Below are 18,146 nucleotides of genomic sequence, written 5' to 3'. Positions count from 1 at the left end.
AACAGTATCTACTTATGTCCAATATTCATGCAGTGGGGCATTCCAGATGTGGATCTGTTTGTAATGGTGATCAATACCAAAGCATAAATGTTTTGTTCCATGGTAGAGAGTAGGGGTGTGCAATTCGGGTATATGATACCTGAAAAAACCTGAAACAGGTTGTTTCGGGTTTTTTTCAGGTATCATATACCTGAAACGTTTCGGGTTTTTCCAAAACGTTTCAGAAAACCCGAAACGTTTCGGGTAATCCGAAACAGCGATTTCCAAAACGCTGAGCCTTGGTGGGGGGTGGGAGGAAAGGTAGGAGAAGGGACCCTGAGGGTTGGGGGCATTTTGCATGCAAAATGCCACCCCTGGCAAGAAAAGCCTGCATGGCTGCATCTTCATTTTTTCCCCATAGGAAAAAATGGAGATCAGCAGCAGCAAGCACAACCTAGAACTAGAGAAGATCAGCAGCAGCAAGCAAAAACCTTTCCCTTTTTAGGCAAGGATGGGGGACCTGTTTTGGGGGGCCATAACTTGGCCCCCCATAGTCCAAACTTTCTGAAACTTGGGGGGTTGTTAGAGGGGAGGTAGAGGAAGGCTCCCACCAATTTTGGTTTGATTTGATGGGAAAATGCCTTCTGGGAAGCCTGGGGAGGCTTTTCCCCATTGAAATGCATTGAAATGCATTTCCGAAAACTCAAAACAACCCGAAACGATGCTGTTTCCGGATCAGATTCTCGTTTCGGATATATCCGAAATGAGAATCCCGAAACAGTGTGCCTTTGCACACCCCTAGTAGGGAGCGATCCCTCCTCTATTGGGGATGTCTTCCAACATTGTATGGACAGGTCACCTGTTTTACACATTCCTGCCAATTCTGTTGGTGCCCAGAGTCATTTGCCAGATAGAGAGGGACAATTCAGATTGCATCCTCATGGCCCCCTTTTGGCTCAGACAAATTTGGTTTACAAAGTTACTTGCTCTGTCCAAATGGAAGTATATTCCATTTCCACAGACACTAGACATAATTCATTTGTGAACACAGTTTCACCACAACCTGAGCTCCATGCATTTAACAGCATAGTGCATTTACCCCTGGCTATGAGCTTTTCTGTACACCTACAGCAAATACTGCTGAATGCTAGGAGACCTTCAACTCGGAGGTCATACTATTCAAAATGGAAACGTTTCTTGGAATGGGCACAGGGTAAGGGCATTACATCAGAGAGTTTCCCGTTACCTTTAATATTTGGGTACTTATGAGTTGAAGTCAGAGGGTTTGGCTACCACATCCCTTAAAGTCCAGTGGGCAGCCATATATGCCTTCCACGTACAGGTGGAAGGCAAACCCATTTTCCCCATCAAAGATCCTGCTAATTTCTCAAGGGAATGCTCAACCCTTACCCCCATCCCCAGGTCACAAATCTCTTAATCCATAGATCCACACATCATCAAATCATTATTATCTATTTTAAATAAATAATCTATGAAGGATTTCCATTAATCAACAAATGAACTTACTGACTTGTTTCTAATCAGTGAAGTAAGCTTTGCCATCTATGCCAGTTCCATCATCTTTGTCAGCCAATCCTCCATTGTGGGCACAATTGAATTCTTCCAATTTTGAGCATATAGTCATTTTGCTGTTGTAATCATGTATAAGAAGAGAGTGCCAGCACTTTTCCCCCGCTGAAAAACTATAATTCCCAATAAGAACGTCTCAGGTTTCAATTGCACTTTAATCTTTAAAATTGTCTGTATTAATAATTGTATTTGTTCCCAAAAAGTTTTTGCTAACTTACAAGACAACCATGTATGAAAGAACATGTTGAGTACATTTCCAACATACAATCGACATGCCCTGATACATTCTAGCCAATTTCTCAGGAGTCATATACCGTTGATATATCATCTTATAAAAATTCTCAAGACTGGAACTTAATGTAAATTTCAATCCTTTAAGAATGTATTTTCCCATTGTTCCATTAATATATCATACCCAAAGTTTTTAGCCCATTTAATCATATATTCTTTGACCTGCTCTTCTTCTGTCTCAAGTTTCAACAAGTTTTTACATTTTTGTGATAAAACAGTCATCATTTGTACATAAATTGATCAGTCATATTGTCTATTATCTGCTTTAAATCTTTCCCACTATTTGCATATAAGTAAACTATTAACAAGTATATCCCTCTGTTAAAAAGTCCTCTTGTCAGTCCCTGGCAGTTGGGTCCCCAAGTTCTCCACAGTTAACACACAGGCGTTCCAGTTGAACTAACTTTATTAGAGATCCATTTAGTACAAGGTGCATAGACGGTGGAAAATTGGCAGAAGTGACGTATATGGGGCTAGCAATGTTAGTTATAGGGAATCTTCCTGCCAAGGGAAAAAGGACCGTTAAGGGGGAGTGTTGTAGTGAGACATTGTTTTAGAGCAGACAGTGAGAAAGATGAACTTATCTTTGGTTCTCAGGAGGAGCACCCCACAAGCCAGCTTCATCTGGCTGTCAAAGACACTGGCTCAGTGGAGCAAGAAAGAGAAAGTAAACATTTGTAACATTTGTAAGATAACCCACTGGCATGGAGCAATAAAGAACTTCCCACACTTTCAGAAGCCAGAGGCAGAACCCATATACATTCATGGCAGATATACAGGGGCATATATGACACCTCTCTTGATTTTATTTTAATGTCACCCTATGAAAATACTAGCATGTCTTGATAAGTTAATCAGCTCAAAGAGCTAGCTAACCTTCTTGGTACAATTTCTAAGTTGCCTGCTCAGTTATATACATCTTTAATGCAGAATTTATTGCATTATTACTGCTTGTGTTGATGTTAATAAAATATGCCTTGGAGAGATTCGCCCCGCCTCCTCATTGTGTGTAGTTTGGTAATCTCCAAATGTGGGATTGCACAGAAGAATGCAGATGAAAACAGGGTTGTGCTTGCCTGTAACCATTGTTCATCAAGTTCTTCTGTGCATGCACACATTCCCCCTTCCTGCCCAGCTATGAACTCTCTGGCAAGAAGGTCCAGTATGAGATCGCGGTGACTCAAGACAAGAAAACAGAGAAGGGGACTCTTCTTCTGGGTAGTCACATGGCTGTTAAGGTGAGAAAATGAGCTGATATGTGACTGGGAGAAGTGGCCCCCTAATAGAGCTTTAGAGAAGTGACAAAAACTTCTCCTGTCAGCTGGCCTGCATGTGATCAATCCTAATGTGTGCCTGCATAAAGAACTCAATGAACTCAATGCTAAATGAGTTATTTTCAAAAGTTGTGGGAAAGTTTCACAGTCATAACTAGTTGTATACAGACAGTGTAATATGTTGCTTTCTAAATCTGTGTCATACAATTCCTGATTACATATTACTAAGACTATTTACATGAAGCTTGTGGAAGTGGCACGTGAAGCGAACCGACTGGGCTTAAGTGCCCCTTTCTGTGATGCTGTGCAGAAGCACAGAAAGAGGCATTTAAACCCCCCAGCTTTTCAGCTGAGCTGGTTAACCTTCCCCACCAGGCACCTCAAGTGAGCCGGCTGGGTTTAAATCCCCCTTACCGTGCCAATGCACAGCAGCACGTAAAGGGGCATTTAAACCCCAGCTTTTCAGCTGCCTGAATGAGGTGGGCAGGGCCACCAGACGTGATCTCTTTGGAGAACACGTGATTTCTTTGGAGAACTGTCGGAACGCCGTTCTACCACGTTCCGGCTGGAAAAAAACCCCAATTGTTTGTAATCCATATCCCAGGTTTAGGAAAGGTGATGGTGGGGAACTAGATACACAAATGCATCATTATGCTGTGGTGAAGCAGAAAAAAACTCTGCTTCCCGGCAGCATTGAACCTGAGGTAAAAAAAAAATGTGTGGAAATGGCCCATATGTTATGACTGAGAAACATATGGAAGTCATTTGTGATTGACTTTGAATAAGACTGTGTTCTGTATACACCATCTTGATTCCTACGCAAACTCTTCAGTGATGAAAAGATTTCAGTCGTGGAGCATAATCTCTGATTCCTCCTCCCACTGCAACCCAAATACCCCCCCCCCCAATAAAACTCCTAGGAACAGTGTAGGGGGAAGTCAAAGGTCTGTCACGGGCCGGCAGCATTGTCAAAAATTGCCCCCTCCTTTTGTCAGCAGAAATGATTGACAGGATCCAGTATAGGATTTGTCATTTGCTGCTCTGTTAGTCAACTGAGGTTGTATAGAATTCTTTTGTCTGACATACATAATGGAAAATATTTTAAAATGGAATTAAGTGTATTATTTGTTTACTAGAAAGCATCAGACTCTCTCATGTGTGCTAATGTGTACCCATTAACTTACATTGCAAGCATGCCTAGGTATTCCCACGTAAAGTGTTCCAGTTCCCTGTGATCATGCTCATATTGAGTCAGCTATGCTGTGTGAGATGTCAGAAATATAATAAGTCTTTTAAATAAGTCTGCTTAGAATGTTGGTAAGAAAGAATATCACATCTATTGTTTGTGTGTTTTCCAAAGGCTGTGCCTGTGAAATGAGACCATGACAACTGATGAGGCTACAAAGAAGGAAGGAGAAGTCCAGACAGCAACTCTTGCTGAACAAGGAGAGGATATCACACCAAACAAAGATCGAGGAGTTCTGAAGGTAACTCTGTGGGAGAACTTAATATAAATGTTCCATGACTAGTTCAATAAATTGTGAAACGTGCCTGGTAACTATTGAAGCAGCAGCAGTAAAAAAGAAGTAAAGTCTTATCTGTTTCCATTATAGCTACAGCCAAACAAAACATTACAGTAGCCGTAGGTCCAACCCATGGACTTTGTTGCCATTTTACAGAAGAATTTGGCCATTTAAAAATGTCACAAGGAAGGCACAGTGGAAACAGGTGGCTCCCCTCCCATGTGCCTTTTCAAGTGTCTGAATAGTACCTCCCCTTTTTTGCACTTGAAAAGGTGTGCTGGGGCATGAGCCTGGTCAAGATTGGGCTCTCACAGTATTTTTAAATAGCAAATTCTTCTTTAAAATGGCATTGGCAGCCACAGGTTGACCTGTGGCCACCGTAACATCTAGTTTTGCCCTTAGGCATTGGTTCTCAAAGTTTGTGACAGACTAATGATAAAAAACCCTTCATTGTGCAGTAAATCTGGAATATTTTACAATAGGCTTTGCTTTGAAGCAGCCATACAGCAGCTCATTCAGGTAGACTGGTTCCACATGGAGATGATGCTCTCCTTTACTGCTGTTGTGAATGCGGAGGTATTTGCAGAGAAAACGAAGCATCTACATAGCAATTTTCCCAGTGCTTCCTTTCCTCAGTCCCCCAGGGCTACCATCTCTATCACTACCAAAGGACTTTCTCTTTAAACCACAACTTTACCTGTCACTATACCATTATAATGTTATAACAATCTATTGCCACATTCTACTAGTTCCTCTGAATTTCCAGCTTGCCTTGGGACAGCCATGCACTCTCTGTGTAACCCACCTCATGGGATGAAATGGAGGAGGGGAGAATGATGGTCCCTGTTGGAGAGAATGGTGGGGTATAAATGAAGTAAATAAATAAATAAAGTAAACAGATAAATAGCACTGTAACTTAATGTTTTAACAATTTCTAATTAAAATTTCCAAAGTGTCATTAAGGGCAGATCTACAAAAATCAGATTATAGAAGTGTTGCCTAAAGGTTGCAAATGCAGAATGGATGGGTTTCAGCCTTCCTACTAGGTTGCATGAAATGCATATAATTCATTCTACTATTTATTTATTCACATTATTTATAGTCCAGCTTTCTTGCTGAGGTCAAAGCAGATTACACAGTGTAGCTCAGGATTTCATCACATGTTGAACAACAATCTGAACATATGATGAAGTCCTCTTATATCTAATTTGCTGAGGTGTGATGTCCACTGTATTTACTGCCCACTGAGACATTTTATATCTTACTGAGCTCTCACTATAGCTGACTGGCCATTTTTCAGAATAGGCTTGCCATTCCCCTTCACCACCTCACACCTGGCTGGTAGGGGGAAGAAAGGTGCAGGAACACAGTTTTGGGGGCGAAGCACACTCCCACATGCTCCAGAGCACCCCTGCACACACCCACGTCGCGCCAGGAATGATGTCATTCCTGTCGTGACATGGAAGTAATGGGTCATGCTGGAGGCTGACTGAGTGAAAATTGGCCCCCAATTTAGCGTTTGGGGCCAATTTTCATTCAGTCAGCCCCCAGCACAACCAATTACTTCTGCATCACACCAGGAATGATGTTATTCCTGGTGCAACACTGGGTGCTCTGGAGTGCGCTCGTGAGATAAGTTCCCCCTGTGCCCCCCCATCCCTTGGTTTGCCCCCCCCCCGGGACCTGGCAACGCTACCTCAGGACCAGTTTTTAGTTAATTGGCCTTAAATGTTCTCATGTTTAAAACAAAATGGATTTAACTGCACTTCTAGTATATGAGTATATTCATATATTATAAATGAGCATATTCATATATTATACTTCCTAGAAATAGATTTCTGGGTTTAAAATATAATTCACATACGTTCCTTGAAGTTTTGTGTAATTTATCAGCTGGCTCATTCATTCTCATATCTGGGTGTGCAACACATTCAATATGGAAAAACTCTTGTAAATGGTCATGAGAAGTACTTGAACTTGTATCAGTTTGATTTGTCATGTCTTCTAGATTGTGAAGAGACCAGGGAATAAAGATGAATCTCCTATGATTGGAGACAAGGTTTATGTCCACTACAAAGGGAAGCTGGCCAATGGGAAAAAGTTTGATTCCAGCCGTGACAGGAATGAACCATTTATCTTCAGCCTGGGCAAAGGTAAAGAGTGGAAAAGGTGGAGAAAGGTAAAGAGAGAGCCTTAGGGATATAAACTGGGTTCTTGTCAACTAAATGAGAGTTTATTTATGTATAGTTCTGTTTTCATTGTGTGACCAAGAGTAAACAGAGAGCTGAGAGATGGCAAATGACTGGATTTGCCACTGCTGTGCAAAACAGCCACTTTGCTTCATATCCCCATTTTACTGTTGTCATTGCCTAACTCAATATACATCAAATTGAAACTTAACTCCCATGTCTCCCCACCTGTGATGTGAGAACCGTGAAAATCAGGAGGCCCCTACATATGTTTAAAAGAGCATTCTAGTAAGTACCTTCAGAAATCTACAGTTCCCTTATTTTCTTTGAGAGACCCCATGATAGTTATACCAGTTTAAGAGCAGTTTAGGTATCTAGTATAAATTTGCTCTCAGTGGCTCCTGTTAAAAATGGGGATGTATTGCTGTGTAAGCATTTCTATAATCCTGAATGTTTGCACACATATTGAATACATCCTCTGTTTGCATGGGCACTGTGAAAAGAGAACATGTCTGTTTTTTCTAAGTGTGTGTATGCAGCATACAAGTTTGTTCATTTGCTCACTCCTCCTGTTTATTTGCACAACCAGGCTTAGTATGATTCCATCAAAATTGGCCTCCAGCTGACCATCAAAGCTGGCACAGGATGGCTTTGTGCTTTGTAAACATGGAATAAAATGGAGTTTGGATGAGAGACCATGGTTTTGGCCACCAACTATCCAGCAGCCATCTTCAGGCTAATCTGGGGTTGACTTCAGTTGTGATCCTAGCATAAACAATCTGTAGTTAAATATCTGAGTCTAGTAGCACCTTAAAGACCAACTAGATTTCCAGGGTATGATCATATCTGAGAAAGGGAGCTTTGACTCTCGAAAGCTCACACCTTGGAAATCTAGTTGGTCTCTAAGGTGCTACTGGCCCTGAATCTTGCTCTTCTACTACAGATCAATATGGCTACCCACCTGAAAGTAGATAAATATGGTATATTTATTTCTGTGTGCTGCTTTAGATTGCAAGCCTGAGATTTAGACTTTTATCCTCTAGTATGTCTCCCCTCCATTTGAAGTAATACTGTCAAAGAACAGATGAATCACATGAGACGGTTGATCATGTGATTTAGCTCTGGGTAAAAGTATTTTTTATTCTGGGTGTTGTGTTCGAGCTGCTTCATTTTCATGCTTTTCCATTGGAGGCTGTAGAAAAATAGTTGAAGTTTTTAATATCGCCAGTGGAGAAAATTAGGGTCTGTTTTTGAGATAAGAATTTTATACTTTTTATCAAATATAAAACTCAAAAAAGAGAGAACAACAGTTCATTAATCCCCTTCTTAAAGTCTGCATGTCCTTTATTAATCCAAATAATTAGAGGTGTTTACCAGGAGAAAGGAAGAAAAAGTAGAAAACGGATGTAGACAAATGGATATATATCTGTGGACAAGATGTCAACACTGACTTGTTCATTAGTATTCTATGAATACAGTTGCTTTGAGAAAATTGAAATCCTTCTATTTCTTTTAATGTCTGAGACTATAAAAGTAAAGTAAATATCAAACTAAGCTTGAAGAGTTTTAATGATTTTTGTATTCAGCTGAGAAAAGGAAAGCCTCAGCTGCTATAGAGACATAAAATAGCACATGATTTTAAAAATTTTGCTTTCCACTGATAAGTCACAAAACTCCTTAGTGAGGATTATTTTGGCCTATAGCATCTGGAGATTTTCTACTCTTGTCCCTCTCTTGAATTCATACAAAATTGAGAATAATGATTGATAATTCCTTTAAATTGGAAAGAATGTGGTAGCATTGAGCTTCCCTCATCTCTGAGGATAGTATCCTTTATGTATTCACCTTATAATGTACTCATCCCTTGGAAAAGGATACAGAAAGAGAGAGGAATTTTCTGTAGGTACATCCTACTGAGGAGAATGCTTTTTCAGGAGGTATGCTGTAGATCAAATTTAAGCAGCTTCCAGCAGCAGAAAAATGCTTTGGTTTTGGGGGGCAAACAACTGCCGAGAAGAGTATAGATTCACTTTAGTTGTCTTTTTTAATATTATAAGATTTTCTGTGCTTTCTTGAAACCTTGGAAATTAAATGCCTTATTGTTCCAGTAGATTAACTTCAGATCCACAAAACCATCACATTGTTCTTACCATTTATGTGACTATATTTGTAACTGCTATGTGCTCTGACTGGATCCTTTGCTTTTATCAAATCTATAAGTCTGCTGCAGTTCCTAAATGATAAACATTTTATACAAATATTTCTTGCTGAAAGTAATGCTGTCTTCATATAATGGGGACAGCAAAAATGTTTTATAGCTTACTTGAGTAATTTTCTGATGCTGAAGAAATTGAGACACAGATTGATATTATTTATTTTCTTAACAGTTGAATTATTTGATCATTGTCCTTATACATAGTTAAAAGATCATTAAAATGTCAATGTATGGCTTTAAAAGGAAGTGAAGGATATTTGTCTTGTTTTGATAAGCCTCCTTATAAAGATCTGTTTAACTGAACCTTCTTTTTATTAGGCCAAGTCATCAAGGCTTGGGATATTGGGATTGCCACCATGAAAAAGGGAGAAATTTGCCACTTGCTGTGTAAACCAGAATATGCATATGGTTCTGCTGGCAGTGTCCCCAAAATACCTTCCAATGCAACACTATTCTTTGAAGTAAGTGTGTATGTAAACTGAATAACAGTGTTGTTTTAAAATAGTTACAGGTGTAACTCTGTTTAGGACTGCACTGCAAATCAACTGACTAATATAAATTATCAGACTCGCCCCCCCTCCCTGCAACAATATGAAATCTTATCCTTGAGTCCTGGAACAATATGCACCCAACTGCTTCATTGCCAGTCGATAATACTGGAAATTGAGCACTGGCAGTCAGAAACGAAAGCAAACCCGAGAACAGGCCATTTGACTACCCTTGTCATTCCATGCAATATTACAGTCACTCTGCATTTTACTTCTGTCATGAGTTCTCCACAGACCCAACTCATGCTCTGTGCAGACACATGTCACCTCAGGGATTGGCTTCTATACTTTTTTAAAAAGGAAAGCAAATGGGCTCAGAAGGCTGCTGCCAGGGAGGGAAAGCTCCTGCCTTTCTCCCAAGCATTTTTCCCCTATGCAAAAACAGTGCTGGGAAGGAGAGTTTTCCCCCTTTCTGTTGCCGCCCATGTACACAATACCTCCAGCAAAAATAGGGAAACCTCTCCTCTCTGCACTGTTTTGGCAGGGCGGGAGGAAACTTGGGAGAAAGGCAGGAGCTTTCCCTCCTCCAGTGGCAGCTTTCTGAGCCCAATTGCATGCTGTTTGTTGTTTTTTTTGTATAGAAGCCAATCCCCAAGGTGATATGTGTCTGTACAGAGTATGGGTTGGCTCCATGGAGAACTTGTAAAAGAAGTAACATGTAGACTGATAGTCATTCATCTCTCTTTTCATCGATTTAATCACTAGCCAACCAAGGAGAGAATTTAACATACTCTTTTCCTGTCAGCACGTGCCCTTGTAATGAACCAGCCTATTAACAACTAAAAAAGTTTTATTGAGAAGATCTAAAGAAGTTTATCACTAAAGATGTTCGAAAGAGGACTGTGGGTCAAGCTAAATGTGCAGATTTTTAAAAATTCTGGTTCCCAGCAGCCATACAGGAGCTATGGAGAATGGCTGTTAAAAAATAAAGGAGAGTCCAAACAGCCAAAGAATGCCACTGTGGGGGATGGAAGGGCTCCTCCCTCTCCCCTCAAGCCATTTTCCAAAATAACAAGTGGGGAGGTTTCTCTGTTTTTGCTGCTCCATGTGGAGTATTCTATGCACATGAAGCAGTAAAAACAGGGAGTTTCTCTACATGAGACGAATTGTGTCCGGGGTCAGCAGCCCAGCCCCCGGACTTGCTGACAGACAACGGCAGGGGGCAGCCGGGAGACAGCAGTTCAACCGCTCTGTCTGGCAAACAGAGCCAGAACCTGCCTACTCCAGGGGGAAGGGGCGAAAGGCCAAAGCCTCAGAAGGCTGGAGGGAGCAGGGAGAAGCCAGCTAGTCCCACCCCCATGGGGAAGAGAGGGGGCTAAGAAAGCTAGAGGAAAAGGGCCAAGGCAAGGGGAATAGGGACACAGCAACAGCCCAAACGGAGCCCTTACCTTCCAAGGAGGAGAAGCAGCCACCACAGCCCAGAGCCACACCCTGGCTAGAGGACAGCAGCCTGGCTCAGGAGGTGCTAGGAGCCAAGCCCCTCCAGGTGGAGCTGCCACAGGCATTCTGGGGGAGGAGATGGGTAGCCCCGCCCGGCATCAATGAACAGGCAGCACAGAAGCTGGCCAGGGCAGCTCCTCGCAAGCAAGGCCAGGCAGGCTCAGCAGCATGGAAGCCGGCTGGGGCAGCTCCTCGTGAGCAAGGCCAGGCAGGCTCAGCAGCACAGAAGCCGGCTGGGGCAGCTCCTCGTGAGCAAGGCCAAGGAGACCTCAGCTGGGGATGGCTCGCATTCAACCCCACCCTGCCAGCAAGGCAAGGAAGCCAAGAAGGGATTAGTGGTAGGAGGGAAACACCTGAGGGAAGGCACAGCTGGGCCAAGTCAGGAGAGGGCACAAGCCTAGAAGGAGGGCGGGGCGAGGAAAGGAAGCCCTATATAAGGTGGCTAGGAAGAGCTCTGAGATGGTGGGTGGGAGTGAGGAGTGATGATGTGGAGGGAGAGCAGTAGGATGCAAGGGTGGAGGCTTGGAGGAGAGTTCTGGAAGGAGGAGATGAAGGAGGACACAGAGGGTAAGCAGGCCAGGTTGAGCAGGCCAGCGAGTGGACTGAGAGGGAGTCTGGGTGAGGTATACCGCCCCTCCTTCCACAGAGCAGGGTCCTGCAGAGTCCCTGGCCCCCCTGTGATGTCAGGAGCAGACCGCCCAGTGCCACGCCCAGTGGCAGCCGCGGCAAGCCCTGACAAATTACACATGGACGTTCAAGTGAAGGGAGACGCAATGTTAGCCAGGAAACCGAGTTTTAAAAGACAGATTGGAAGGCTCTGTCAATTTCCCTTGTCTACAGAGACAGCAAAGAGGGTTTGTTTATTTCCTCTTCGCCCCCAGAAGGGGAGGTGAAACTGATAGGGCTTTCAGGGAGGCAAAGAGGAAATAAACAAACCCCCAGAGGAGCGTCTTTGCTGGCTCTGTAGAGAGAGGAAATTGACAGAGCCTTCCGATCTGTCTTTTAAAACTTGGCTTCCCAGCTAGCGTTGCGTCTCCCTTCATTTAAGCGTCCTTGTGTAATTTGTCTCATGTAGAGGGACTCAGGGAAATACTCTGCCCCGTGCTATTTTGACACAGACAAATGGCTCGCGTGGGAAGGCAGGAGCTCTTCCTTCCCCTGTGGTGGCATTCCAAGGCCTTTTGTGTTCACCTTTATCTTTTTACAGCCATTCCTCAAAGATGCTTGTGTCTGAAGGGAAACCCAGACCCAGCTCTTTAAAAAACTGCATGTTTAACTTGACCCACAGTATCCATTCAATATTAGAGAAGTGGAATCTGAGAAAATGAACATGAGGGTGGTCTTGGATGTACTGACAAAAGAGATTAGTGGTAAAGTCTAATGTCATTTAACTGCATACTTTGAGAAGTGTTGTTAGCAGACCTATTACTGTTGTTTTTTGTCCACTGTACTCTTGCATTGTGTTGTTCTGAAGATGGTCTGTCACCACAGCCGTTTTTTCCCCCTAGGAAAAAGTAAATGTAACTACAGGTTAGCATTACTACTTCACTTGGAATTTGCTGGGCTTAGATTTTGTTCATAGTCATCAAGGTGTATTAACGTTGGCAGTGGGGACTATTTGTAATGTAGGCTTAGCTTTTGTGCCTCCCCACCATTGTCCTTAGAAAATAAAACAGCAAAATGTATAATAAATAAATTCTTGACATCTTATCCAGGCAGAACAAATTGAATTAGCAGCAGTACAGTAGCTAGATGATTTTATCGCTGAAACTGCATTCTGTGTTGGATTTTCCATTCTAGAAATATGTAGAAAACTATTATGTATATCCACATCAAAGTACGCAATGAAATAAAAAGATTAAACAAGTACTGTATCTTCAAAAGAGAATACCTGTGGAGCAATAGGACAGTGTGCTACTGTTCTTGCAATCAGGAACCAAAATAATAACATTGATACTGAGCAGCATATTTGTGCATAGGTATCCTAAGGTTAAATGCCTAAAGAATTTTTTGAAGAGGAACCTGCAAGTCTCTTGTTACTTCCTTTGAGAAAGTGATATTTCTTGGAACTGAAAACACAACTGAAATGATCAGCCATATTGAATGGGAAATCTTGCTAACAATGAGTTTGGAACTTGTTTTTAGCTTTTAAGCATTTGAGGAAATTAGCTACAATGCAGTGTGGAGAGGAAAAATGTATTCTTCCAAAATTATTGCAAGAGTGACCAGAAAAAATGTGCCGCCTTTTGAGGATCAAGTATAATCAACTTCATGCCTCAGAATTAGTGTGTTATGTTTCTTCATCTTTAACATTTATGTAACATTTCTGTCAAATTTACTAATGCAGTCTCAATAGATGTGGAAGCTTTGCAGGATGAGGTGGAGGAGTCTGGTTGATTCTGGCATAAATTGTTCCTTTAATATGCTTTCATGACTGGTTAAATGTTTTTATTGTCTGTTTGAAATAAAAGGAAATTTTATTTTTTATTACTTGGGAGCTCCCACTGACCAAAGGAGAAGTTTAAAATTGAGGATTAGAAATAAATAGTATACCTAAAAGTAATGATGTAGAAGCATCGTAAGACATAAAAGGCAAACCATGTTGCTGATGACTCACTTCTTATCCCCATGCAGCTGCAGGGAAGACCCAGTGTGGCAACAGGAAAGCGTGGCACTGTGGCACTAGGCCTTCCTGCTGCCCCGAGACTTCCTGCCACATTAGGACTTTTGGAGGCCTGGGAAGCCCCAGCCCAGTGATGGGAAAACCCAGCGCCGCAGCGCTGAGCCTTCCCGCTGCCTCAGGACTTCTGAGGAGCCCACTACCATGGAGGAGCCCAGTGCCACAACGCCCAACCTTCCTGCTGCCTTGGGGCTTCCAAGGAGCCCACTACTGCAGTGCCTGAGGAGTCCGTCACCACTGTAGTAAGGCTCAGCACAGCAGCGAGGCCCTCCCAAGATCACACAGTGGCTGAGGGTGGGACTCTCTGTGAGGCCTGGCTCTGCTGCTAGAGCACAAGCCAAGCGACAGCCAAGGGGCTGGAGGAGAAGGAGGGAGCTCCCTGATCTCTTCCTGATCCCCCCCAACTGATGCCACGAGGGGAGGCGTGGCGGGGGGAGTGCTGCTAGGGTCCATTGTATTTCTGCAAACAATGGGCCTTACTGCTAGTCATATAATAAGGGACCTGTAACTCCAGTATAACCAATAGCAGGAGATGAGGGAAGGATATACTTGCTGACCTTGCCATGCTGCTCCTCTCTTTCCCTGAAAAGTTTGGGAAAGGAAGTGGAGCTTAGCAATGGTACATCTGGTATGCTGATTGTTGATGGAGGCAAGGCCAGGACATCATCCTTAAGGCATTATAGCACTACTTCCATCCCTTCGTATGAGAGACTGCACTTTGCTACAACTTAAGTCAGGGGCCATTTCATAGAAAAAGAGCTGCAGGAACTCATTAGCATAACTCATTAGCATATGTCACACCTCTTGCCATCGCCGGAAGTGTGTTGTTAGCATAACTGGTTTGCACATGTCACACCCCCTGACGTCACCTATCCTGGCTGTTTTGGACCCAAACCTGGCCATTCAGGGCTGAAATTGGGCCCAAAATGGCAAAAGGGGGCTGAAACCAAAAGGGGGCCCAAAATGGTCAGGATTGGGCCGCTGCTGAGCAGGAGAGTGATCCACCACCCATCAGAGGCCGATGTGGGCCATTTTGGGACCATTCCTGGCTATTTTGGCCCCAATCCTGGCCATTTCGGCCCCAATCCAGTCCGCAATGGGCCCAAAATGGCCGAAAATCAGGTGAGCGGGGCCACCTGACATGTGACCTCTTTGGAGAACTACCAGAACTGCGTTCCTGTGCGTTCCCCCTCAAAATGAGCCCTGACTTAAGTAGACATGACTATTAACAAGGAACTAGTAACATAGCGGGGGGAGCTAATGATGACAGCATGATTTTATTTCTGGGAAAACCCTGAAAGTAATGTTACACTTCTCTAGGAGTTACCATAAACCATTAGATTTTTAGTGATTATTATAGCTGACTGATGTCAGTCGTTTCTGTGGTAAAACCATAGCTTTTTAGTGATTCTTTGAATTTCTGGTGATTACCAGATTCACTTTGGGTGTTTCTCTGGAAGTGATGTCAAGACATAGGGCCAATGGTCATTTTCTTAATTTAATCCTCTGTTGCTGGGGGCAGAGATCCCACACCTCTACTGGGGGAAGGGCGACCTTAGGTTTCAAAAAATATTTTATAAGCAGAAATGTGAAGGATTAGAAATGACTGTGCCATCTTCTTCCTCATCACAAAGCAAAACTCCCACTGTTTTTGGAAAGACCCTATACTGACTAAATATGTTGTAAGAATATATTAAAAAGAAGAAAAAGCAGTTGAAGCACATTTTGAGTGAAACTGCCAGTTAGTTTCTTGGTCCAGTTCAAGGTTTTAGTGCTCATCTTCAAAGTCCTTCATGACTAGGGGCCCACAGACTTGAAGGACTGCCTGTCCCTGTATGTATCCATTTTACAATTTTGCTCTTCCTGCCAAAGTCCATTATCAGTTGTTCTGCCACAGTGCAGGCTTGGGCTTTTTCAGTGGCTGCCCTAAGTGTCTTGGAGAGTCCCAGAAGAGATCTGGAATGCTCCTACTACCCTCCTGGCTTTCCTGTGCATATCAAAGCTGTTCCTGAGATCTTTTAGGGTAGCCTGAATTTGAGCAAAGGTGGAAATACCCTACTGGTTAGGGCAGAAGTTGCTTTTAGTTTTGTTTTATTAAACTCTTTTGTATTTTTTTATGTTGTTACTCATCTTAGGGCCTAGGAGAAAGGTGGGTACATTAATAATTTAAATAAATAAATACTGTCTGGAAAAGATGTATAATGTTTTTATCGGATCTGGCTAAAAATGGAGTGCACTAAGTTCTGACAGCATGCATCTTTTAAAAAAATTAGATAAGCTACTGCAGAGTGGGAATGCACAGACTTCAAAGATTCTGAATGGGAGGTCTTCAAAACTCTTTTGAAGTTCTCCTGTATCTGTACAACCACATTATACATAGTAGTGTTGGTTTTGTTAGCCACAATAAAAATCATATTTTGCAAGGATCCATAGTTATAATTTGAGTGTTTGCAAAGAGATTGTTATTTGTCATGGAGGCACAGCCCGGGAGGAAGATGCTTGTGTTTTCTTCTGCCAAAAGAGCACAGCAATGCAAACTAATTATCTGATAAGTTTACTGTGTAACATGTGAATTGGGTCCTCATGTATAAAGCCCACATGGCAGAAACGTGGCCAGCATGAAGATTTTGGATCTGACCTGTGCCTGGTTTTCCATGCTGGGAATTTGATTCCCAGGCATGTGGGCCCAGTTTAGACTTGGACTGTTGTGCACAGGGAGAAGGAATTTGGAGGAATTTTCCTAACCTGAAATTGCCCCCTGCAAATCTCTGTTTGCCTCATTGATGAATCTTACATGTACAGGGGAGAAAATGATTGATTAGAAACATGGTCATATGCATGAGCTCTTGAATCCATTGCTTGTGTTTCTTGATGGGCCTCTTTCTGGTTTTAATATGGCAGGATAAATATGATTTATCATTCTTCTGAGGTTCTTACTGCTTGCTTGCTTTTTTAAAGATTGAACTGCTTGATTTCAAAGGAGAAGATTTATTTGAAGATGGAGGCATCATCCGCAGAATTAAACAGAAAGGAGAAGGATACTCGAACCCTAATGAAGGAGCTACGGTACAAAGTGAGTGCCAGTTTGAATGAGGGACTGCAGTTGAACCTGTGGGCAGGACTTGGAGCATTTGAATTTGGGGCAGGAGAGTTTTTTTCTTTCTAAGTAAGGTATGAGCGGCTAGAGTGGAAATAGCAGCTTCAAACATGGCAAAGTTAATTGACACATTTTACGCTGGCAAATCTTCTAGTGACTTGTGTTTACCAGATGCCAACAAAACCCATACATTCCTGCAGTAAATCCAGTGTTCTTGCTTAACCTTATCAGCTGCTCTTGGAGTTATGACATTGAAATTTTAAAACCTGTACTTTCTTACTTGTCTCCAACTAGCCAGCCTAATTTTTGATTTTGCTGTTCATATGGCTGAATTCTAGAGCCAACTTCCCCATGTCAGCCTCTTTTATGTTCCTTCAACCCCTTTTATCTTGGTTACCTTTTAATATCCACCCAGTACTTTAAGTCTACTAAGAACCTGACTGTTAGTTTCCTGACAGCTCAAGCGACCCTTCTTTCCTCAGTTTTTGTTCTGTATGTTTCTGCTCTGGTCCATGTTGCCTTTGTTCCTTTTGAAACTGAGAGCAGAGACTTAGGATGATGAGACGAACCTTTGCCTAGTATCCCATAGCTTATATTGGTTATACTCTACCACTGAATGTGGGGAGGTGATGGTAGAGCATGCTCGGCATGCAAAAGGTCCCAAGTTTAATCCCCAGCATCTCCAGCGAAAAGGATCAGATAGTAAGTGAGGTGAAAGACTCTGCTTGAGACCTTGGACAGCAGCTGCCAGTTTGGGTAGACAATACTGACATTGATGGGCCAATGGTCTGATTGAGTATAAGGCAGCTTTATGCGTTTGTTCATGTGTGGAACGTCAGTTATCTAGTCTTTTCAATTATCAGGCCATTATCTACAAAACCTGACACTGTAACAAAACAACAACCACTACTACTACCATACATTTGGTTGGGGAGACGGATCTATTGAAATGTCACCTCTGTTCTGTTTTGTGAGTAGTATTAGCCCTATGTTCTGTGGTAAGGCTGTTTGTGGCTTTGAATATAAACCACCCCTAAATTGTAAAACTGACTACACAGCACTAGTGAGTAAACAGAAAGTCGTATCTTTTAATGTCTCTTGTTGAACTTAAAGTTTGGTACGTTTTCTGGGGTTTCTGCGTGCCTCCAGAAAGCATAGCTATAATACTGGTACTTTGAGCAATGCTACACAAAGACCATTGTAAATCCTAGTGCCATAGTTTTTCAGGTTTTCATATTATTTCAGTTTCAAACTTTCCTTATTTAATAGGTTTGCCTCATGCATTGAATATATAAGGTGTGCTGTGACTGGCGCATTTGC

The 18,146-nt window shown here is 42.5% G+C and overlaps 1 protein-coding gene across 2 annotated transcripts in view; it reads left to right on the top strand.

Moving 5' to 3' along the window:
- FKBP5 (FKBP prolyl isomerase 5) overlaps positions 1–18,146 on the top strand; it is a 115,279-nt gene that overhangs the window by 63,345 nt on the left and 33,788 nt on the right. For both annotated transcript variants that reach the window (XM_054980539.1, XM_054980538.1), the window contains exons 2-5: positions 4,495–4,621; positions 6,666–6,810; positions 9,380–9,522; positions 16,688–16,802. In XM_054980539.1, the coding sequence (XP_054836514.1) occupies positions 4,517–4,621; positions 6,666–6,810; positions 9,380–9,522; positions 16,688–16,802 (508 nt within the window). In that variant the 5' untranslated portion in view covers positions 4,495–4,516. The remainder of the gene's footprint in view (positions 1–4,494; positions 4,622–6,665; positions 6,811–9,379; positions 9,523–16,687; positions 16,803–18,146) is intronic.

The sequence above is a fragment of the Eublepharis macularius genome, chromosome 5 (assembly GCF_028583425.1).
Source record: "Eublepharis macularius isolate TG4126 chromosome 5, MPM_Emac_v1.0, whole genome shotgun sequence".
NCBI lineage: Eukaryota > Metazoa > Chordata > Lepidosauria > Squamata > Eublepharidae > Eublepharis > Eublepharis macularius.
This window is presented reverse-complemented; position numbering and strand designations above follow the sequence as displayed.